The following is a 25,132-nucleotide window of genomic DNA, read 5'->3' as shown; positions in this document are numbered from 1 at the left end:
CATCTTTCATACACGTCGCATATCTTCTCCCACACACGTCCCATCTCTCTCCCATACACACACAATGTTTAACTCTCCCTCACTCACTCACTCACTCACACACACACACACACACACACACACACACTCACACATGAAACTTCTATGATCTATACCGTAAATATTAAAACAAAATGTCCTTTACCATTTCGCTGGATAAGTTGGATAACAATGAAGTTCCATCTTGCTCTTTGAATAAGAATGGGAAGATAGTTTAACATCAGTCCTGTGATTGGCTGCTCTCAGTATTATCTGCAGCGTTTTCCACCAATCAGCTGTTAGTTTCCTCACCCCCTTGTTTATGTTCTGGCACCATTCACAATTAAACTATTTTTATTACAGTAAAAAGATATTGTCAAATAATGTATATAAATATAATAAATTCTGTAAATGTCGTACAATAAAAATAAATTATATCTGCATGGAATAAAATACGAGATATATATTTATAATGTAAATTCCACGTAATTGAAATGCCTACGAGTGACTGTCAGTGTCATGGCCGACAGTTGAGAGAAATAATCAAGATGGGCAAAATAGATTTAGGATATATTTTGCTGTCACTGGTGTTGATCCTGACGACCTGTCCCCAAGCTGAGGCACGGAAGCACAAGCTAGAAATAAGGGTAAGTGATATAAAGTTAAGTTAAGGCGAGGATAAGAGAGACTGAGAGAAGCAGCAGCTGCTGTATTGTATGTCGAACTTATGTCACCATTATAATTTAGCTGTGACATGCTGTATATAATTCTATATCACGTGTCTTTCTACATCAATAATATAGATTTGATCAGCCAAAGTTGACTTCCTTAACTAAGTGGTGGATGTTTTACCATTAAGTTTTGCTGCCTCGAGAAGTTTATTTATCAACCATTTATCATTCGTATCGTGGATATTTTGTTGTGACCGGCTAAATTTCTACTTATGCTATTTTACCGTGAGTGTACTCTGATTGGCTAAATACATTCTGTTTAATATGATGGAGGGGGGGGGGTCCGCCCCCGGCTAGGAATTGAGGTAAGGTTGGGGGGTTTCTTTGGTCAGGTTCCATTAGGTTCTGGTAAACGTCACCTCTTACATATGCACAACAGAAATATGGTTAGGTATGTTTATAGCTACATAGCGATCGACTCGCGGCAAAATATCCACTGCCTTTATCATTTAAGTTTTTTAAGACCTACTGTACAGTATCTGTTTAATTCAAGAAGTACAGCCATGGACCTCTTGATTTGTATATAGGGAGATAAGAGCTAAAAATGATACAGTATATCCTGTACTTCACTCGAAAGTATTTTTTCAAATTTTCTGTATATTTTTGACATTGGATATTTTGCCGTTACTGGCTAAGTTCCTACTAACGCTATTTTGCCGTGAGTGTACTCTGATTGGCTAATTGTCCATTACCACCAAATAAAACTGCAAAATATACACTGCATTAATTTTTTCTCGAGATGTTTGGATGAAAGTAGAAAAGTAAAAATGTCAATGCAGTTTAGGATTTAGGTGAAGTTAGATTAGGTGAGAGTATGCTTAGACCAAGCAGGTCAGTTGTAAACAAACAGACGGTGACTGCAGATTTACGTTAATTTCTTACATTAATTTATTTCTTGGTTAATATCCATTTGTAACGGAAGTGGTACTGCATTAGAAAAAGTTGTTTCTATTGACGAGATATAACTAATGTTAAACACAAAATTGTTCTAACCGAGTTGGGGCTGAAACTGTAATAATACCCAGAGCGCACTCACGGTAAAATAGCCGTAGTAAGAACTTAGCCGTTCACGTCAAACTATCATACATTGCGTATATTTTTTCCAGTTTAAAAAAAGAATTATTTCACTAAAGAGATTACATACAATTTGGAGAGTTTTTAAGGTTAGGTTAGGTCAGGTCTGTATTTTGTTACAACCCCACAATTTCCCTTTACCTTTCTTGGTGAAATAAAAAAGTCAAGTATTATTTTAGTTTCAGTCATCCGGGAAGGGAATCTTAAGAATTTAACTATTGGAATCAGTAGTTAGGCAATTCTAAGGCACCTTTCTTCCATGACATTTTCCTCACAAACTACTTACATATGCTGGAGGGGCATGGAGCCACCCAGTTAGGAGGTTAGGTAAGGTCATTTGCAAGGGAAATGTCACAGAAGAAAAGTGCTTAGAATTGCCTAAACTGCTGATTCCACTAGTTAAATTCCTGAGATTTCCCGGATGACTGAAACAAAAATTTTACCCAAGTCAAAATAACTAAAAAAAAAAAAATAGCGATAAAACTGATATAGAGTAAAGGGTTATTACAAATATTTTAATAATAATAATAATAATAATAATTAACGGTTTATTGAAAGAGCTTGGCAGCCAGAAGGCTGAAAATATACAGTTACATATTTGGGGAATGTTTTTCGAATTACAAATAATATACTGTACATGTAACATAAGTGATACAAATAAGATATATAATAACTAGATGGGGAAAAGCTGTTTGATTTTAATCATTTACTCCACAGATTTTATCATTATAGTATGTACAGTATTTTAAAAGTGGGGACAACTTTTTTTTTTATAAGTATATTTTTTAGTTTAATATCTATAATCATAAATCACCTGTAGTGGGCAAGATATGAAGGATGAGGGAAATTGCGGGGTAAACATGGTGAAAAACTGATCATATAACACGAAAATGATGTCTCCGTAAGTGAGGAAAATTATATACCATAAATAGTCCTCTGAAAAATCTGCTGGGTCACTGTATGTAGTCTGTTTACAACCAACACACTCGGTCTGAGCTTACTCTCATCTCCACATAAAACGTAAAATTACGCTATGACACTTCAACAAAGTTCCTTTCATGGGTCCGACTAATTACCCAAATGTACCCAAATGTAGCCAAATATAGCCAGAATGAAGTCAAATAATGGTCCTAGATGAATAAATCAGACTGCCAATCACTTCTCGACTAGTATTTGGTGTCAAAGTCACAAAAAATTGGAAAAGTTACTTTAATCAGAGTTAATAGATCGCGTGCATGTACCGAGGGAGCGAGGAATTACCCAAATGTACTCAAATATAGTTGCAGTGAAGTCAAATAATGGTCCTAGATGAATAAATCGAACTGCCAATCACTTCTCGACTAGTATTTGGTGTCACAAAGTCACAAAGAATTGGTAAACTTAATTTAATCTGAGTTAATAGATCGAGTGCATGTACCTAACCTCACCTCGACCAGTATTTGGTGTCACGAAGTCACAAAAAATTGATAAACTTAATTTAATCTGAGTTAATAGATCAAGTGCACGTACCTAACCTAACCTAACCTAACACAACACAACTCAGATTAAATTAAGTTTACCAATTTTTTTTTACTTTATGGCACCAAATAATAATCGAGAAGTGATTCACAGCCCGAATTACGCTTGTACGACCATTATTTGACTTCATTGCGGCTACATTTGGCTGCATTTGGGTAATTCCTCGCTCTCTAGGTACATGCACGCGATCTATTAACTCATTAAAGTAAGTTTTCCAATTTTTTGTGACTTTGACACCAAATACTAGTCGAGAAGTGAATGGCAGTTCGATTTATTCATCTAGGACCATTATTTGACTTCATTGCGGCTATATTTGGCTACATTTGGGTAATTAGTCGGACCGCCTTTCATTGGTATCAGATATCAAAATAAGTGCTTTATGTTTAATATGACAGTTAGGTAAGGTAAGGTAGGTGTCTTTGGTTGGTTAGGTCAAGTTCTATTGGTTTTTAGCAAATATTGCCCCTCTTGGAATATAATGCTAAGAACGTGTGGAAAAATGCATAAAATGGAACAACTCGTTCAGGTGGTACAGTAGTGTTTTTCTCAGACATTCCCTCTTTTCTATATACACTGTAGTATGTTAAACAAGCATCTGGCTTCCTAGACTCTGAAATAATATTACAGTATATACGTACTGTACATTTACAATCTACAGCACCTGCAGAATTGACTGAACCAGTAGTGTGTGTGTGTATATATATATATATATATATATATATATATATATATATATATATATATATATATATATATATATATATATATATATATATATATATATATATATTTCATGTAGCTCCACAATGAAAACGTGGATAAGATAAATCTTGATAAAATCACACGGGAAAAGGGAAACAATGGAGCACCGTTGCTTTTGTCTTTATTCAAGACATCTTCGGAGGCAACTGAATTACATGGACCGAGAGAGGCTTAAGTACACAGGGTGACCTTATTAAACATGAGGTCAGGTCATAACCATGACATCCACCAATCCGCACACCAACACCACCACACACGCAGAGGAGCTTAAAAGAAAGGGCGATGTGACTAGCCAAGTTAAGTCAGGTAAAAAATATGGGACCCACTAATCATCTATCCTACATCTAACTCCAATGCTTTCAAAGCATATATATATACAGTGTATATATATATATATATATATATATATTATATATATATATATATATATATATATATATATATATATTTTTTTTTTTTTTTTTTTTTTTAATATTACAGGTTGAAGAACGAGTACCTATGATATATATATAATATATATATATTTATATATATATTTTATATATATTTATATCCATATATATATATATATATATATATATATATATATATATAATTTTTTTTTTTTTTGCAGGGTGATGAAAGACGATACTTTCCCATCACCACCTTTGGCTTCTACTGTGATGGCTACCTTGACGTTGAAGTTCTCAAGTTTAAGATAACACCAAAAGATGCCGATAAGGAGGTAAGTTTTGTATCACCCTGTAGCTACATAGTGAATACTGTATTCTTGGGTTGTGTCCAGTGGTGCCGGAGCAGTGCTCCGGCACCTCTGTTTTGATCAATCAATCAATATTGCCTATGCCTTGTTCCCTCCCAGGAACTCCCCAACAAGGGGTGGCCATGGCAGAAATGTCTCCAGGCCATTTTACCCTTGCACACCTCACTTGCGCTCTCAAACAATCTTCCTCCTCTTCCCGCTCTCTCTTCAACAAACTCTCTAACTCTTTTTCTCCCAGGTGGCTCTACCCCTCCCAACATTCCCCTCTCTCTTGCTATCATAAACTTTTTTGTCAGCCTGTCTTCATGCATCCTCGGCACATGTCCATACCACCTTAGTATATTCCTTTTTATCCACTCCACCACACCACACTTCACACATGAAGTTATAGTAAGCTCTATATGTTACTATAAATCTATATCAATCAAGCAGTCAACTTTATTTATAATACAAAACCGAATATATCCTCATATAATTAATCTCTCCTTCATATCAGCTTACATTTTATGACATCAAATTTTGTACAAAGACTTTGATAACACATGCCAGTGCCGGATTAACCATGAGGCACTTGAGGCACTGGCCTCAGGCCCCCCGACTCTAAGGGGCCCCCAAATCCAAACATTCTTGAAGTTGAAGCGTATAAAACATGCACTTCGTTCAACGATGTCCTAGCAACGTCTCAATTTTCTGTCTCTTATGAACATTGAATGTATTATTTTGCAGAAGCTTAATATTGATGAAATCATTGATAAATTTGGGCTATATATATATATATATATATATATATATATATATATATATATATATATATATATATATATATATATATATATATATATATATATATATATATATATATATATATATATATATACACACACACATCAATAGATACGGTTTAGGAAACAAATTATTTTGACAGCTCCGTTACCTTAAAAATCGGCACTGCAACACTGGTTGTGTCACCCTGTAACTGGTGATTAGTCTTATGTTGTGTCACCCTGTAGCTGTTGATTATTCTTGTATGTTTGTCATCGCATCTTTCGCATTTCCATATTTTATACGTATAGTCGTAGAGTGTGATCAGAATCATTACCCTATACTGTACAGAGAAACCTGCATTTAACATTATATGGAAGAGAAAATCCATTTATTGAGGTCTGTTAGATGTGAAAGTTCATTTAACAGACTATATAGTTAAGAGAGGAAATTCCATTATATTTAGGGTCCATTAGATGTGAGATCACCCCATCTAATGGATTACATGAAGGGAGAAGACCGTTATTGAAGGTTTCACTGTATACTCATTTAACCCTTAAAGGTCTCATGAATCTTGGGAAGTCTCCCTTCAGAAACTGATTACCTTTAGTTGGCAAAAAAATAAAATCATGAAATGAATGTTCTAATCTTACGAAATAACGTAATTATTACTGTACTCACCACCTACGGTTATTGGCGAGTCGGAGAAGTCAGTGAGACATCGTACCTCAGCACCCCTCTAGCAGTTATTGCACATCTGGGCGTGAACGGTGGTGCATTACCAACTCACTCCATGTTCTTACACCTTCACAACACCTTCACATGGTTCCTTATTATTACACTATTTACAGTACATTCACCACTCTGTGGCTTGGAGTGGCAAGGCTTAAGAGCTGGAGTTCTCAGTGGGTAATCCAGAGAGGTAGACACACGACCTTCCTCCATGGTGACAACTGTTATACTGATTATTTGTTTAAGATGCGGTCAAGGAGAAGTGTGGGTGAGCAGAGATGAGCAATTGCCACAATAATAGTCATGCTACTTGTGCGGGAAAAAAAATTAAGCTCTAGATTGATGTCATCAGACACCTACTACGTCGGGCGTTCTGGTATTACGTCAGACCTATAAGGGGAGGGTGGGGGATCCTTCGCTGCCAATTAAGGTTTTTAAGAATTGTCTCTAATGATTTATGTCGACAGTTTGGGTTCATCCTGGAGAAGATAGCCAACCCCTATGCTGAGAACCGACCGGACAGATGCCAACTGCAGGATTTCCGGCTCAATGACACCTTAGTGCAACATGTCTTCTTCATATTTGATCTGAAAAATAGCCAGTAAGTTTTTATGTATAGTAACTACAGTACTGTACATGTATTTATATCTCATGCCATTATGTAGAAGAAAAAAGAAATGCATATACTGTTCAGTACTGTAGTAAATTTGTTTTTTTTATGTTAATATTTATTCTTAATGGTAAAGACGATATTTAGTGCAGTAATGTATCAAAAAATTTTAGTGTAATAATAATTAATAGTTTATTAAAAATATTCAGCAGCCTGAAGGCTGAAAATATACAGTTGGCAAAAATTACTTTCTACTGTATATACATTGGCACAGGAGGGTGGGGGGTTTAATAAGAGCTTTCATTAGAGGAAGGAAAAGAAACATATTGTGAGCATACATTATACTCTCGATTTAACAGAATCCGATATACAGTAATGAACTCTCGGTTTAACGGAAGAAATTTTTCCTTTATTTTTCACTCGATTTAGTGAACTAGTTTGCTAAATCGAGATTAATTCCTTTAAAACACTCCCACCCATGGAGACACCTCACACACATGATATGTACATAGAAACATTATTCATGGCTTACCTTAAACTTGTTTTCAATTTTTTTCTACAAGTTTCCAAACTTTTTCAAATTGATAGCCCCCCTCTTTTGACTTTCTTCCCTACACCACTTCCTTTCTGACACTTATGAAAGACTTTCGGCATGATGTCTAAGTACAGCAGTTAGTTGACCGAGAGGTAGACTGAGAGGTAGCAGTGAACAACACACATGGTGGCGGCAAGAAACAGTGAGTGGATGTAAACAAACCCCAGACGCCAAGCAGCGCAGTTGGCGTGGAATTTAACGGAATCACGCTCGACTTGGCAAACTATAGCTCGCTAAATTGAGCGAAAATAACGGATTCAAATTAATTGAAATTTGATCAGAAATTTTGATTTAACGGAAAAGGATGACTCGAATTAGTTTGTTAAATCGAAAAAATACTGTTTTATAAATTAATATTTACAATGTAGGTCACGTAGGTCTTGTGTGCTGAGATGTCGAACAGCAAACACATAGTGTAGTAACTCCCTCACAGATGATGTTACGAGAGGCCTCGTGTGTCTGTGTGTGTGTGTGTAATAATAATAATAATAATAATAATATTAAACGGTTTATTAATAGAGTTGCAGCCGGTGGCTGAAAATATACACTTAAATTTGATTTAGACATAATGATATAATATGCATTGAATACATTTACAGGGCTGTACAGTACATAAATCAGGCATTGTTTATTATTTTAACAATAGATGGGATGGTGCTACTCTTATATCTATCGGTGCGGGCTCTTATGGGCTGAATTTTGTTGTAGTGGCGGACTGCGCGAGGTGGGTGGGGGGCTGCTGGTGGCAGGAGGTGGCGATGACGAGGGTGGTGCAATAGTTGGCTGCCAAACCTTTCCAGTGCTTGGTGGTGGAGGTCACTGAGGGATGGCATTTCCAGGGTGGAGAGAGCGTTGGTGTAGCCGGAGTAGTCAGCGCCGAGCATGATTCTGCAGGCCCTTTTCTGTACCTTCTCTAGCTGACGTTGTTGGGTGGAGTTGAGGGAAGACGACCAGGCTGGTGACGCATACGTTAGTTTGGGGAGAATAAAGGCGTTGTAGATGGTCCTCAGCTCTGGCGTGGGTGTCCCAAGTGACCTAAGTCGTCGTAGCATGTAGAGACTGTACGAAGCTGCCTTGACTATGTTATTTACATGGGCCTTCCAGTCAAGTTTGTTGTCCATAGTTACACCCAGGAGTTTGGCAGACTGCACCAGCTGGAGAGGATGGGCACCCACTGTGACTGCTGGGGCTTGCACTGGAGTGGTAGGCGGTATTGATGTGCATGACTACGGTTTTGGTGTGGTTGATGGTGACCTTGTTCTCCGTAGTCCATGCCTGTAGCCTGTCCAGGGTGCCTTGTAGCGATGAGTAGTCTGGTGCGGTGTTGTCCACTGAAACCCCCACAGTGCAGTCATCCACGTACTTCCACCTGTGAGGAGTGTCCGATAGAGCGTCGTTGATCAGGTTGAGAAAGCACAGTGGTCCCATCTTGGTCCCCTGGGGAACACCGCAGGTGAGGTGTTGGAATATGGAAACCAAGCCCTGATACCTCACTGCCTGGCGACGTCCACTCAAGAAATCAGTGAGCCATGAGACCAGGTTGGTGGGCAGCCCTAGTGCAATGGCCTTGTTGATAACAGTGCAGTGATCAGCAAGGTCAAAGGCCTTCCTGAAGTCAACAAGGGCAACGGCCAGTGATGTCTTACGTTTCTGCAGGTTTTTGTGCAGAAAATCCAGAAAGCTCACTAAGCAGTGTGATGTAGAGGAGGTCCTCATATTGCCAAATTGCTGTGGATCAATTGACTGATAGTTTCTGGCAAATGTCCACTCAAAAACAAAGTCCTCACAAAGTAGACTGGGTATGGGGGTAATGGCAACTGGCCTGAGGTCTTTCGGGGACTGTGGGGTGGTGACCTTGGGGATGGGGGTGACAAATGCGGTTTTCCATTCATTAGGGCATTTGCTTTGTCTGAGGGATGCATTAATAATAGAACAGAGGGGGGTGGCAAGTTCAACTGCAAACTCCTTGTATATTTTGATTGGGAGGTCGATTGGGGTCGTGGAGCGTTTAGATTTAAATTTCAGGAGTTTGTTGGCGATTTCATATGGTTGAACACTGGGAGGGGGGGAGGGGGAAGGTAAGTACACCGGGAGGAGTGAGGTCAAGACTGGGTAAGGTATGACATATGGTAGCAAAATGGTTATTAATTATCTCAGCTGCCTCCTTACTAGGTAAATGTGAGATGAAAGGAAGTGTGGGAGACTGACGGTTGAGACCACAGAGATCTTTTACCTTGGAGTACCACTGACCGATGTCGACTTCCTTGAGGCTGTGCACTTTCCTGGGATAATATGTCTTCTTGGCCGACTTGATTTCCCTGATGACCTGATTTCGTAGACTTTTGTACAGGCGGTTGTTGGTGTAGTATGCCTTGTTGCGCTGCTCAATAAGTCTTTTTATGCGGGGCGTAATCCACGGGACATCATCGGGGTGGGTCCTCAGTGTTTTGGCTGGAAAGAAGTGGTGGTAGGCTTTGGTGATAGTGTCCAGGTAATTATCCCACTTGTTCTGCACATCGTCTACCGTGATCACTTCAGTCCAGGGGTACCGGGTTATCCATTGTCCAAAATGCCGCATAGCAGAGTCGGGGGTGGGTCGGTAAGTCCTGGTGGTAACTGGCGGTGGTGAGTAGGTGAGTGTAGGTGACCACAGTAGGGACAGGTGGGGGCTGCGTGCCATGGGAGGCAGCGGCTGGGGGGGAAGGTAGTGGTTACCGAGATCAGTCATAATGAGGTAAAGGGTGGCATTGTCATGTGTGGGAAAGTCAACTATTTGTGTAAGGTGGAGGTGTTGGGTGATGTCACTGATGTCTAACTCATTGAAGTCACCGCTTATCACTAGTTTAGCACATGGAATCTGGCCCTCAGGGAGTCAGCAGTGTCTATAATATGAGTAATCAGTACATTGGCGGTTGGTGCGCGGGGGGAGTGATAGCAAACACAGACAATGAGGGAGGCAAGCTGGTGGGGGTGGGAGGTGGGAGTGACCTGAACCCACAAGGCTTCTACATCATCAGGTACATTAACACCTAGGGGTGATGGTTTGAGGTCACTGCGACAGTACAGAACTACACCCCCACCTCTCCTGTCCTTTCTAAGGTGGTGAAATAACTCATAGTTTTCTATGGCGTAGATCTCAGGAACAATTTGCTACGCCTCGGTAATCACCACAATGCCTGCACCAACTGACTTCACAGTGACACTGACCTCCTCCACCTTGTTGCATAAAGATGTGACATTGGACAGCAGTAGGGATGGTAGGCTGTACCATAGTCGCGGCACTTCATAGCGAGTACACTGTCTTTCAAGTACTGGCTTGACTTTCCTATGCTTGCTCGGTGTGATGATAGGGATTCGTCTGGGAATGCGGCGACCACGTCTGCAACCGCGGTTGTGGAAGATTCTCAGCTCCTTTAGTAGAGTGATGGTGTGGGGTGGAGGATAGCCAGCACCGGACTTCAACCGAAACAGGTCGGTGCGACGATATCGTAGCACTGGAACACACATATTCACAAGTCTGGCACTAACAGTCACTGACACCTTGAAAATACGCACTGTCTACCCGTAAAAGTACTGAACTGCCTTAAGAAGCTACAGGTCGACGTGATGACCTTGGCTGCTACTGAGCGCCAGGAGACACGTGTGCGTATGCGTGCGTGCGTGTGTGTGCGTGCATGCATGTGAGAGAGAGAGATAGAGAGAGAAGGATCCCCATGAATACCTATTATAACCCATATACCAAACTATTAGACCAAATTCTAACGGGCTTGGTTAAGTTAGAGGACGTTTGACTCTCAACCTCACTCCCTAGGCTACCCTCTTCACGAAATACAGTACCTAGTGTTTACAAACGGTATTAATATTTATTTTAGAAAAACAACAAAGATGTCACAGTATGATAGGAAGGAAGTTCTTGTTCCACCAGTGCAGTAGCTTTTGAGAATTTGAAGGAAAGGATAAGCGAGGCTGTTAAAAACTTTCAGTATGACAGGGTACAAAATGTATAGAGTGAAACAACATACAGTATATATACCACTACAGAGCTATAGGAGGAGATCATTATAATCTTATATAGCTTGAAAATAAAACCCTTTGAGTTCTTTATTATCATGTCTTGCTCTTTGCTGTAACTGATATTACCCTCATTATAATTATTATTTTATTTGGAAGATCATTTATAATTGCCCAGTACTCTAACTTATGATGATTAATGTTTGATGGGGGTGTTTACAGGGTTTACCTCAAGTGTAGTGAGGACATGAAGGACCTCCAGGTGTTGAAGGGCAAGGAGAAGCTGAGAGAAATAAAGAGTGCCGAGCACCTGAAGAAATTGAAAGATAGTAATCTCTTCCCATCACACGTGCAGAAGGTATGTACAGTATGGTACTATTAGTGATTTATCTTCATATATACCAGTAATAGGTCACACTCCCTCTCTCTGGCAGGGAAATGAACAGTTCAAAAGGATGACATAAGCATGCTTGAGCAAATTGGAAATGAGAATCGTGAGGTGGATGTGGAATGTGACACCGAAAGTAGAGGAGGCCCTGTTCAGAACTAAGAGGGTGGTTGGGTATTGACAATGCAGTATTAGTGACGCTCTGTGTATAAGCAAGCTGAGATGGTTTGGGGCCTGTGGAGAAAATGGATGAGACCAGTTGGGTTAAGAGGTGCATGATCCGAACTGGAGGGGAAGAGAGCCAGGGCCAGGCCAAGATTGACAAGAGGAGAGGTTGTAAGAAATAGCACTAAAGTTAAGAACTTGACAAGAGGGACTGCAAGAGACTGTGCAAGATAAAGAGCTGTCATCAGGTAACCACGGGTAACCTTTGCAAATGTGGAAAATGGCCATAAAACATTGATGATGAGAGAAGGATTAAGAAAAAGGTGAAAGGATGCACTAGAAATGTGGGAGAAGGATGTCCAGAAAGCAACCATGTACTGTGATGGTGATAGATCATAGAATCAGTGGTTTAATAGAGATATGACCTACTGTTGGGTGGTCCTGAGGTATATGAAGTGGCATGGATAAACCAGATGGACATTTAGGTTTTTGTAGAACAGGAGTACCATAGGATAACACAGGAAGGGGAGACTTTGTTCACTGATCATTCTTGCCACTCTACATTAATGTAATAAATGGGTTGACAGTAAAAAAAATACAGTACTTTCAAGTGAAATAATTATGTTTTCTATCACTAAATCATGATATATATGTACTTTAATGTGTAATGTTTGTGTTATAGAGAACTATGTGGTCCAGGAAGAAGAGGGAGGGCATAGACACCCTACAAGGTATGTGACCATGAATGGTATTTAATGATTGTGTTGACTTTTCTTTTATATGCTACTATTTTGTAATTTAAATCTAGAATGATCCTTTTTTAAGTGTTGATTAAATTAAATAAAAGTTACTTTCCTGAGATATGCAAAACTTGAGACACTTGACACACACACACACAGCTGTAAAACATTGGGAGTGGAGGGTTGTGAAGACCAGCCATCAGACCAGAGGGTAACATCTTAACTGATATATGGTACAGCATTACTTTGTGCGTAAACATAATCACCGTTATATGTACACGTAACATCCACATGGACTACAGTAGCATTTATATTTTTGGACAAGTAATCTTGACGTGCAGGCTGAAACATTAATTAGAATATTATTATGAAGAGACGAGGTGAAACATCATCAACTTGTAAATAATAAGAAATTTTACTGTAATGAAAAAATGGCAGAAGTCTTTTAGATATGTTCAGTACTAAAGTTTTTCTTTGGTAGATGTGATGCATAAACATGAATTCATTACTGCAATATGGTCCTAATTCTTTCCCTTAATCCTTGGCATCCAGTGACATAACTCCTGAGAACTCTGTCATCATACTCAGAGAGGTTTCAGACATTGTACTGAGGGAGGTTTCAGACATAGTACTCAGGGAGGTTTTAGACATTGTACTCAGGGAGCTTTCAGACATTGTACTCAGGGAGGTTTCAGACATTGTACTCAGGGAGGTTTCAGACATTGTACTCGGGGAGGTTTCAGACATATGTACTCAAGGGTTCAGCATATTACAATGAAGGTGCAGGTATTAAGATACCCCCTGTAACTGTATTCTTCTGTTACAGGAACCCCAGACCTGACCACTACCACTGTCAAAGTACCATCTGATGACACCAACAGCCAGAAGTGCAACGATGTTAAAATTAACATGACCAAAGAGGATGATTACTACAGCTTTAAGGTCAGTGAGAGGATGATTACTACAGCTGTAAGGTCAGCAAGAGGATGATTATTACAGCTGTAAGGTCAGTAAGAGGATGATTACTACAGCTGTAAGGTCAATAAGAGGATGATTACTACAGCTGTAAGGTCAATAAGAGGATGATAAAGAGGATTAACAGGAATAAGATGAAAAGAAGGTTTGGGATCTTTAATCATAAGGTGAAACAGATTGGGGGGGACTATTGATCAGGTGAGCCAAGACTTGAGTAATGATGTAAGGTTAAAAGTGAGGAAGTTTGTGTTAAGACAATGATGTTGATGTGTATGTTAGAAGTATAGCACAGAGAGAGAGAGAAAGTGAAGGTACATGGAAGAGAGAGAGAGAGAGAGAGGAGTGGCTGGTTGGCATGTTGTTTCATACAGGTGATGTGGACTTGATTAGGTGTGTGCGTGTGTGTGTGTGTTTGTAAAGAATTGTGAAAACTGGGAGTGACTTCACAATAATATAATGAAATTGAAAGATTGCAATGAACTTATTTGCCAACTAGGCATAATCCTGACAGCTCTGTCCTCTTGTTCAACCTTAATACTGTACAACCCATGTTGTACTGCTCCCCCATTATACTGATGTTTTCAATTCCTCTGTAATTTATGTATATACTTATAATAAAAAAAAATGATAATATAAAATAAATAAATATTGAAGTGATAACTGTGGTAACATTATGAGATGTTCTTATTACCACCGTGCTATTTTACTATTCCAGATGTTACTAAATGTTACATAATACTTCCTTGAGATAAATGTATAGTATATATCAAGTGCCTAAAAGAGAGCTCAGGTTCTCAACTGGCTCAGCCATGTTAATATTGTTATTATTATCCACTCTGTATCTGTGTTTTTCTAGCTAAATAAACTTCAATTCAATATGGTGATAAAAGTCGAGTTAGCTTACATATGATCAGAAAAATAATGGTATCATTATCCTTGACAGTTCTTGGTGTATGTGTCCAATGAGAAGGAGGAGGGCCTATACAACCTCAACTTCCACAACTGTATGAATTTTGAGCCAAGCGGAGAACACTCAACCATTGACATGTTCATGCAGGTAAGACAGCTGTTGAGAGATGGTCACTTGTAATGTTTACCTTGCTGATGAATGTGGTGGTACGGCGGTAACATGCGTATCTCTCATTACTGTGTCTGGGGTTCAATCCCAGTGTGATGCTTGCTACCAAACATGACAGGTCTCCTCTGGGTGCTCTGGTTTCTTCCTCTACTAACACTGGACACTAAAAGATCTTAACAAAGAAAGAGCAACTGCCCAAATTGGTAGTAAGCTGGCAATGGTTGTTGTAATAAATAAATAAAAAAAGAAGGCACTGAAGTAATGTTGGTGAGAAGAAAAGTTGTGGCTAATTGTAAATTGTAATCTTAATGATTTTTTTTTTTAATTTAGATTTACTGGAAAATTTATTTCTTTGAATCATCTGAAAAATCTCAAATATTGATTCTTATACACTGCATGTTATTGGTGCACCGTAGTTGTGTTATAAAGTGGAGGTTTCCACAAGCTGCAGCAGTTGTGATTTAACCTGCTGTTAGCCATATTTGGTAAATATTGACATTTGCATTATAACAGTCCTGGGATCAAGACCTGAAATAGGAATGTTTTATGTAGTTTCATTTACAGCACAGTGTATTTTATGCCATTATTGTATGTACAGTCAACTACTGAAGTCTGTTCGCCTCTCCTCCTTAACCATGAACCTTGAAATTCAGATTCATGAATCCCAGACATTTATGGACAGAATTTATTGGTCTACTCCTCTGGGTTAATGAGTGTATATTTCAGATTGAGGAAAAGAATCCAGATGAAAACTATCTGTCAGCAGGAGAGATGCCCCTGCCAGCACTCTACTTCATGATGGCTCTTCTGTTCTTCCTATCAGCCTGTTTCTGGTTCTTCCTCCTCAAGAAGAGCAAGTAAGGCTTCATTTTGTAGTGCCTCTTAACTAGTACTTCAGCATACTGTACTCTGGTCACTCACCTTACAGTTCATCTGTCATTTTAATTTTGGTTTGTATGATCTTAATATGCTGTTACAGTACTCTTGGGTGTATGATTAGGAAATTGCACAAATAAACAAGTGATGGAGATTGTACAGTCAAGGAAAACTGTGCACACAGGTCTACTTGCTGTTTGTATTTACTTTTAACTGCTAGAGAAGGCAGTCAGTGAAATATGTGTGTGTGTGTGTGTGTTCCCTAATGGTGTACTTAACATAAGACAAGTTTGAGTAAATGTGGAGAGTAACGGAGAGAACACTTTACCTTCTTCCTCTCACACTTCTCATGTATCCAGTACAAGAATGACTGTTGATGGAAAGTTAGTTATCAAATATTATCTGTTAGGTATTACCAGGAATATGGTGCTTTTCATATGATGTGATCTGATGAAATTATAACCCAATTATTCCTGCACAGAGATCCTGTCTTTAAGATCCATTACTTGATGGGAGTGTTGGTGGTGATCAAGTCCTTCAGCTTATTGTTCCACGGAGTGAACTACCACTTCATCCAGACTCAGGGTGTCCACATGGAGGCCTGGGCTGTCATGTATTACATCATGCATCTGTAAGTCTTGTATTAATAACATGTTGTGAGGACTATTAAAAGTAATGCTCAGACTGTTTTGACTTAATACAGTTTTGTGGTCATTGGTTCAATTGGATGAAGAATGACAGTATTTGGTTAACACCGGATGATTATATTCAACCTAAAGATTTTTGCAACTCTTCGAGGGAATGAATGTGGCATCAGGAGAGCAGATAATTAATACTTATATAACATGAAATATTAAAGTCTTTGCTGTGTGATGATATTTTTCTTGTGATTTTTAATTTTTAATTTTTTTTTACCAAATAGCAAACAGTGGTGATTGTACTTACACTTACCTTTATTATTATTATTACTGTATTATTATTATTATTATTATTATTATATCTTCAGATTGAAAGGTGCACTGCTCTTCACTGTGCTGGCTCTCATTGGTTCAGGATGGGCCTTCGTAAAGCACGTTCTCTCCAGCAAAGAAAGGAAGATCTTCATGATCATCATTCCTCTGCAGGTAAAGTACAGATTAATATACTGTATTGAAATGGAATATAACACTTCGTAATTTTTCTGCTTTTCCCCAATTAGATAATACTTTTGAATTTTAGTAAATTGGCTTTTACCAAACCTCCATGAAATGTGTCCCTTGTAGGGATGTTTTAGGAACTGCTATATATTTTTATCAGTTTAACCCGTAACCCCTTCACTATTGGGACTTCACTTATAATATTTGCTTTGGCTAATGCCAGATGATTTTATTCAGCACCGAGGCGAACAGCTGCTCCATATCTTACACAGAGAACCTATAGTAGTTATATAATGATGATCATCATATAGGTATGATGTCATAGATACATAAAATAAATATTAATACTGTAAATCTTTGATAACTTGGAATATATGGGACTAACCATTCTGAGTTGTTAAATTTTCCAAGATATCAAAGCTTCAAGAGAGCTCAGGCTTTCAACTGACTCAGTCATGTCAATATTGTTATTATTAACGACTGTATCTGTATTTTTCTGGCACCTCAATACCCAATCTTTTGGCCAAAATAATCGACCATAATCAGAAAACTTAAACAAAAATTAAGACTTACCAGCAATGCAGGAAAAGGGTATATTGGCATATCTGTTTTAATGTTGTTTCCTTTATACCTGTTTTATTTATCTCAGATCATTGCCAACGTTGCCACAATTATCGTGGAAGAAACTGAAGAGGCCAGCCAAGACCACGCCATGGCGGTCGTTCTTCTCTTCTCGATAGATTTCCTCTGCTGTGGGGCCATTCTTCTGCCTGTTGTCTGGTGAGGCCCTACTGCCTTTTTACTGTGTTCTAATTTTAGATTCCATGAAATGAAATACAGCAGTTTAGCTTGAACATAACTTTTGTGTTTGTTAATCATCCCCAGGAGGTATATAGTTTATTGCTTCACTTTTCATTCATCATAATGTTTCTCATGATAACTTTAGCTAATAATATCTGCATGGACAGGTCTATCCGTCACCTGCAGGACGCCTCCCAGACAGATGGCAAGGCCGCCATGAACCTGAGGAAACTGAAGCTGTTCCGGCACTTTTACATCATGATCGTCTGCTACATCTACTTCACCCGCATCATTGTCTACCTCTTGAGGGTCAGTTCATAAGTACTGTTGAGATAATTTTATGAGTCCAATAATACAAAATTATGTTGTGTTTAAGGTATATTTGTTATAATTTTTCCCACATAAGTTTCTGTAGGGATGGTGGCCATCATCTGTAGGCATTAGCTATAGAGACAGCGGCCTTCTGTGGAAGTTTGCTGTAAGGATGATAGCCATCATCAATGGACTTTTCATATTCCTTGCATTCCATTTTTGTGCTAATGAGTGCAGAGTAGGGAATCCAGTTTGAGCTACATAGCATAACTTACACAAGCTGACTGTACACACAACATTAACTTTGCCATCCATTCCAGATTAGTGTGCCATTCCAGTACAAGTGGCTTAATGACATGTGCCGTGAGATGGCCACCTATGTCTTCTTCGTCATGACGGGATACAAGTTCCGACCCGCCAATAACAACCCGTACTTCCGAGTGTATGACGAGGATGAAGAGGTTGACGAGGTGTACGTATCCTTGACATTTTCTCACAAAAAGATTACTTTGATGTGGTAACTGTGCTGGTAATGGCTGAGGCTGAGTTTTGTGAAGGGACTTTAGGGAACCTACTGTACTGTATTGTTTTCTTGGGACCTTGTTGTTAAAGGCAGCAATTTAGCAGAGTACAGTGGTCCCTTGGTTAATGAACACAATTTGTTCCACAGAGTCGTTCGTTAATCGAATCTATTATTTCAATGGGATATTGGGTAATTGGTTCTAACTCACAGAAAAGTACATTAAAAGTATAAACAAAATGCAGTACAGTACACTTACGTTGAGGTGTGTATGTAGAATGTTGCTGGTTAATGATGATGATGGGAATTAGAAGTGGTGGGTGGAGGAGAAGGGAGAAGAGAAGGAAGTGGGTGGAGGAGAGGGAGAAGAGAAGCATTTTAATGCTTCTTGGAAGGCGAGTCACCTTCGATAATAATGTCAGGAACCTCTGGACTGACAGATTCTCTAACATAATAATCCTCTCTCCTTTTTGGAGAGGAACACTGAGGGTAATCATCTTTCTCACCCATGCTTGATGCAGTAATTTCACCAATAAAATTTTAAGTTCACTAGCTGTAATTAAAGATTATTTTATTTAAATCAACACCGCACTGTGCTATATGTTATCAATATGTTAACTAAATTTCAGAATGACCAATAATTTTAATGTAAAAACGTAAAAATACTCTGTACAGTGGGGTATGCTATAACGAACGGATCCTACTACGAATATTCCTATAACGAACGGTTTTACCTATAAAATTGAGAATGCTATAACGAACGAAACTCCTACAACGAACATTATTTAATAAAAAAAAATTTTTTTTTTTTTACTAATTTATTGTTTTTTTATTACAAGTATTAATGATATTCTTTATTTCAGGGGTTTAGATGCATATTTATGCACTTTTTTAAAATTTTTACAATTTTATATTATATTTTTCAGTGTTAAGTGGTTGTATTTGGGGGCCTGGAACGGATTAATCCTATAACGAACGAATGCTATAACGAACAAGGTTCTAGAACCAATTAGAGTCGTTATAGCATACGCCACTGTATTCAAGAGACCAACAAACAATGTTTCCTCCACTGTAAACAAAGTTAAACAGAGACGCTTTGGCGGGTGAGTCAAGCGGCTGATGGGCGGACAAAAAACTAGTTCCCTGTACTGCTTATATTATCAATATGTTAACTAAATTTTAAAATGAATAATAATTTTAATATAAAAAATGCAAAAATATTAAAGAGCACAACCTTCTTGATATTTACTCCACTGGAAACGAATGTAAACATAGAACCGATTACTGTATTGGCGGACTAGCCGATCAGCTGATGCGCACAACAAAACTGTTTCTTGTAAGGATTTCGTTAAGTGAACTGAAAATCCTTATGGGAGCTAATTCATTAACCGAAATTTCGTTAACCGAGGAACCACTTTACTTGTGCTGTAGCTCTTGGGACAAATGTCAGTAAATGATGTTATTGCACTTTCCAACATTGATCGTTAATTTTCAATATTCACCATCACATTCCAGCCATGACCATCACTTTTTACCATTGATTATCACTTTCCAGCATTGACTGCCACTTTCCACCATTGACTGCCACTTTTCAGCACTGACCATCACTTTCCAGCATTGATAATATCTTTCCAGCATTGGCTATCACTTGCCAACCTAACCTAACTGTGTGTATGTGCATGCATGCACCTGGTCATCTTTTGAAGTTGATAATTTGAATCAATATAAATTTATTTTTACAGAAATTTTATACGAACATAACCAGGAAGGTCTTGGAAGAATCGAGTTTATTCTGTATTTTTCCATCATATTTTATAGAATTTTGTGTCTTTTTTGTGTATATTTATGAGAAGTTAGTTATTTTGGCTCACTTCACTTTTATTCCTCAGCTTGACCACCACCGGCCTTACTGAGGGCATAACCCACGTGAACCAGCACAACAAGAAGTCCAATAAAGATCATCTGGAGGTGGAGGTGTTTGAAGATGACGAGGAAGTGAACCTCCTCAACACCCAGGAGTCGTCACACGCCTTTGACTGAGAGTGAATCCAAGGCTGAGCAAATTATTTAGAACATATATATAAAAAAAAAACTCTTCTCTAGATTGACTAAAGTATTACACCAGCCATCATTGTCACATTAAATTTTGGTCTACAGATTTTATGTAATTGCCAACATGTGTATTTATAAATCCGTAATATTTCAGTCCCAATTATCACACTTTATTTCCCTGGACTTGAATATTATTATGGCTTAAATAACAAGTATAGAAATAACATGATAATTACAGAATCTGACACTATTATACCGATAATTTTCATATTTGATATTCACTTGTTAATCTCAAACTTAAACTTCTTTCAACAAGAAGTTTATTACACTTGATATAGACAGATATAGCAGCTCAGACACAGTAAAGTCAAGTCCAATGATATAATAGTAATTCTGTAATCATGTGATGACTGGAATATATTTCAGAATGGCAGTACCCTGTGTGTACCTGGTTGGCCATTGATAGTGTGTCAAGTAAAGTTATTTATACAGTTGGCTATTTCTGTTTTCTGAGACCAATGAAGAGTTTTAGGTATTAGAAATAATAGTCAGATAATGTCAAGAGGGACAACAGGTTATTATATAATACAACAATACTTTGACGGATTGTGGATGTGGTGTGAGACGAGATTAGTCGATAACTTGTACGAGTACACGGGTGATGAAATATACAATGACAGACTCACTGGTGTTACTCAGACCTGATGAGAAACTTGTACAGTATATAATTTAGTGTACTTGACTCACTCACTCCCATGCCCAGGATTTAACCTCATGTGTGATGGGTATTTATGTATCTCGGCCTAGTTGCCTCCATTGAACCTTCAGTAAATATATGTAACGAGAAATGTCTACTCATATTGCTCTTCTGGGCAAAATATAACCAAGATATTCTCTACAACATTGACAGGGTAGTTGGAGAATTGTGCTAAATGCTTTTAAATTCATATAAATTCATCACTTAATTTTGTGAGTTGCATATACTGAAGGGAAAGACTGTACAACAGTTTCAGGTGTGGGAAAACTGTAGTACTGTACATAATACAGCTGAATATAATACAATGATTACATCCTTAATTGTATTCTTTATTTAATTGTAGTATATTTAGTGGAAGGAAGCTTTTGTTTTGGTCTTTTGACTGGAAGTCCCTTTGAATGAATATGATGTACAGTGCCTCTTGCTTACATCATGTGAAGAAACTTATCTATTACAATAAACCTGGTCTTATACGTCTTTCCTCTCTCTATCTCTTTCTCTCATGATTTTATTATACTAGTGGCTACACACTTGTCTGGGTTTGGCTTTTAATATATTGTGTTGAAGGGTCAGGTACAGTCAGACCTCAGATATCCTGAATGCGTGGGGAAAATAATTGACTGCCGGATAATCTTTTTCCAGATGTTTGAGAGTTACTCTTATAAATATCCATCTCAAACTCATAAACATTGTCATATTAAATATTATAAAAGAATAAAGGGACAAAGTAAATATATTATAAAATTAATAAAAGGACTTAGTAAATATATTCTTCCATGAACACATGACGAATCTCGCCTTTGTCCAGCCTCGTACATATACTGTCTCCATCTTCTGCTTTAGAGTAAGACAATGTGTTTGTGCTTAGCTGCAGCTCCTGTCTTAGGCATGCTGGATGGATGAGGCGATGATAGCGGTTACACCGGCACAAACATTCAAGCAAGCAGAAGTGGGTTTGGCCAATATAGAGGACACACATAGCACCTCAAGTGGCCAGAATTTGAACCATGGGCAAAGCAGCACCAAATTCAAACCAATATTCTTAGTTTTTTAATGTGATTAAGACATTACTTATTGGAAATTAACCCCGCCAAAAAAATGCTGGTTGCTTGAGAGTCCCAGATGGTTAAATGTCGGATATGTGAGGTTAAACTGTATGTTCCAACTGTACCCCCAAAAATGAAAGACTTACAAGGCCATTTTAATGGGATCATGCTTGCACAATGAACCACAGCTTGTTTTGTAGCATAGATTACAAACCCAAGTTTGTTTATTAGCTTAAGTTAAATCTGGTTGGTTTGTCTATGGTCATGAATAATTGTTCTACGTATACACTGGCTGCTGCTCACACTCAACCATCTAGCAAAAGTAAATTGAGAGTTGGATTAGGGTTGGGTCACCAGTCTTATTGCACAGTCAATTACTAAAGTACATTTGTCTCTCCCCTGAACCACAAACCCCAAGATTCAGACTCATGAATCCGAAGCATTTATGGACAGTAATGTAATAGTCGTCTACTGCTTTGGGTTCATGAGTCGGAATCTCCGTGTTCAGGAGGAGAAGCAAACGGACTTCAGTAGTTGACTGGACTGTAATGCTTTATTTGTGTTTCATCTGGTTGTGGTGAACTGCTGCTTCTCTGATATATTAATCATGAGATAGATGTTAGTGTGTTAAGATGAAGTGGCAAAGGAAGGTGAACTTGATGGTACAGTAATGGACTGACCTACACAGACTGGAGTGTAGTATGGCTTCTCTTATTTGAAATTATATCTTTTGTATAAAATTTCTATTGATTAATTATTTTCCATTCCATGATTTATCATCCATTTGTAGATAATTTTATTGAACTACGAGTACTCTACATATTATGTTTTTGCCAAAGAAAAAAAATGACATTTATTTTTTGTTTTATGCTTTGACCCTCAGTGTAGGACAGAAGGGTCACTTGACAATACTGTACTGGGTGTTTTGGAAAAATGTATACACACTGCATTACAGATTTTCATGTGGAGGTCTCGTGAATATTTATATTACATGAGCAACATCGTCCTCACTTGTTGATGTGCGAGGTCCCCCACAATGTACAGCACTGGGAGTCCTCACACATCACCAACTAAGGACAATGTTAGTGTTGTAAATACTGTATAAACATTTGCACAATTACTATAAAAATATCTTCAAGGCAATGTGTATACAATTTTGTCAGACGCCCTGCATAGTGGAGCTGGCTGCAGCGAATGTAGATAAATAAAGAATTTAACCTTAAATTGAAGTTGTTGCATGATATTATGGGAAATTATTGTAAATTTGAACATTTTCAGGGATTAAATGGAAACTTTTACCAGTTTAAAATCTACATGTAGGAATATTATTTAAGATCAACATCCAAAATATAATATACTCGTAAGAGAACATTGTGGGTTGATGAGAAATTATCAGTGAATAAAAGTTGAGGTAAAATATGAACAATTTCGCAGCATTATTTTTAACATTGTAAAGAAACGTACTGTACTATATCACAAATTTATATCATTTGCTTGTTGAATGCTTAAGTATTTGGTTGTATGCCTGGGTATGTGCATGTAGATGTGTGTAAAGGGTGGTTTGTGTGTTTGTGGAAATGTGTATAAGGGGTGGTTTGTGTGTGTGTGTGTGTGTGTGGAGATGTGTATAAGGGGTACAGTAAAAGTCCAAAAATCCGGACCACCCGAGAATCCGGACTTTTCGATTTTTTTTTTTTTTTTTAGCTGGCTTTTGTGTGTATGTGCGCATGCATGAGCGCCACAGCTGCACAGCGACAACGAGCGACCACGCAGTCGCCACTAAAACGAGCAATCAAACTGTGACAACGTACCGGGTATGTAATTTTCAATCCTACTCTTTCCATTTCAGAGTACACTGTACTGTACAAGCCCATAAAAATGGCTCCTAAAGTAGATAAACTTCGTTGTGTGAAGAGAAAGAAGAACACGTTGAAATTGAGTGACAAACTTGAAATAATTAAGAAACTAGAACGTGGTGTGTGCAATACTTTTCTAATGGAAACATACGACATTGGAAAGTTACAATTTACGATATAAAAAAGGCAAAGAATAAATTTCTAGAATTCACAGCATTTTCTTTAAAACTGCTCGTTTTGATAAATGAAGCATGCTATATTTGCTAATGAATAAACTATCGAAATGTACCTGTTCATCTCTTCTTTATTCCTCCTTAAATTTGAATTTTAAAAGTACTGCCTGAGAATCCAAAAAACCGGACCGACCCAATCCTCAAGCAGTCCGGATTTTTGGACTTTACTGTAGTTTGTGTGTGTGTATAAGGGGTGGTTTGTGTGTGGAGATGTGTATAAGGGGTGGTTGGTGTGTGGGGATGTGTATAAGGGGTGGTTTGTGTGTGGAGATGTGTATAAGGGGTGGTTTTTGTGTGGGGATGTGTATAAGGGGTGGTTTGTGTGTGGAGATTTGTATAAGGGGTGGTTTGTGTGTGGGGATGTGTATAAGGGGTGGTTTGTGTGGGGATGTGTATAAGTGGTTTTTGTGTGTGGAGATGTGTATAAGGGGTGGTTGTGTGTGGGGTATGTATAGGTGGTTTTGTGTGGAGATGTGATGAAGTGGTGAGTGGTTTGTGTGGAGATGTGTGTATAAGGGGTGGTTGTGTGTGGAGGATGTGTATAAGGGGTGTGTCAGTGGAGATGTATAATAAGGGGTGGTTGTGTGGAGATGTGTATAAGGGGTGGTTTGTGTGTGGAATGTG

The 25,132-nt window shown here is 38.2% G+C and overlaps 1 protein-coding gene across 1 annotated transcript; it reads left to right on the top strand.

The window, feature by feature from the left end:
• Positions 1-497: 497 nt before the first annotated feature.
• On the top strand, positions 498-23,732 carry LOC121856615 (protein GPR107-like). The gene is made up of 14 exons (XM_042352265.1): positions 498-665; positions 4,717-4,827; positions 6,825-6,958; positions 11,796-11,931; positions 12,809-12,857; positions 13,693-13,808; positions 14,785-14,898; positions 15,646-15,776; positions 16,277-16,426; positions 16,802-16,919; positions 17,581-17,711; positions 17,900-18,041; positions 18,365-18,516; positions 20,454-23,732. The coding sequence occupies exons 1-14, from the start codon at positions 513-515 to the stop codon at positions 20,602-20,604; spliced, it is 1,788 nt and encodes a 595-aa protein (XP_042208199.1). The 5' UTR covers positions 498-512; the 3' UTR covers positions 20,605-23,732.
• The last annotated feature ends 1,400 nt before the right edge of the window (positions 23,733-25,132 follow it).

Source organism: Homarus americanus, unplaced genomic scaffold, assembly GCF_018991925.1.
Source record: "Homarus americanus isolate GMGI-L3 unplaced genomic scaffold, GMGI_Hamer_2.0 scaffold26591, whole genome shotgun sequence".
Lineage (NCBI taxonomy): Eukaryota > Metazoa > Arthropoda > Malacostraca > Decapoda > Nephropidae > Homarus > Homarus americanus.
Note: the sequence above shows the minus strand (reverse complement) of the source record. Positions and strands in the feature narration are given on the sequence as shown.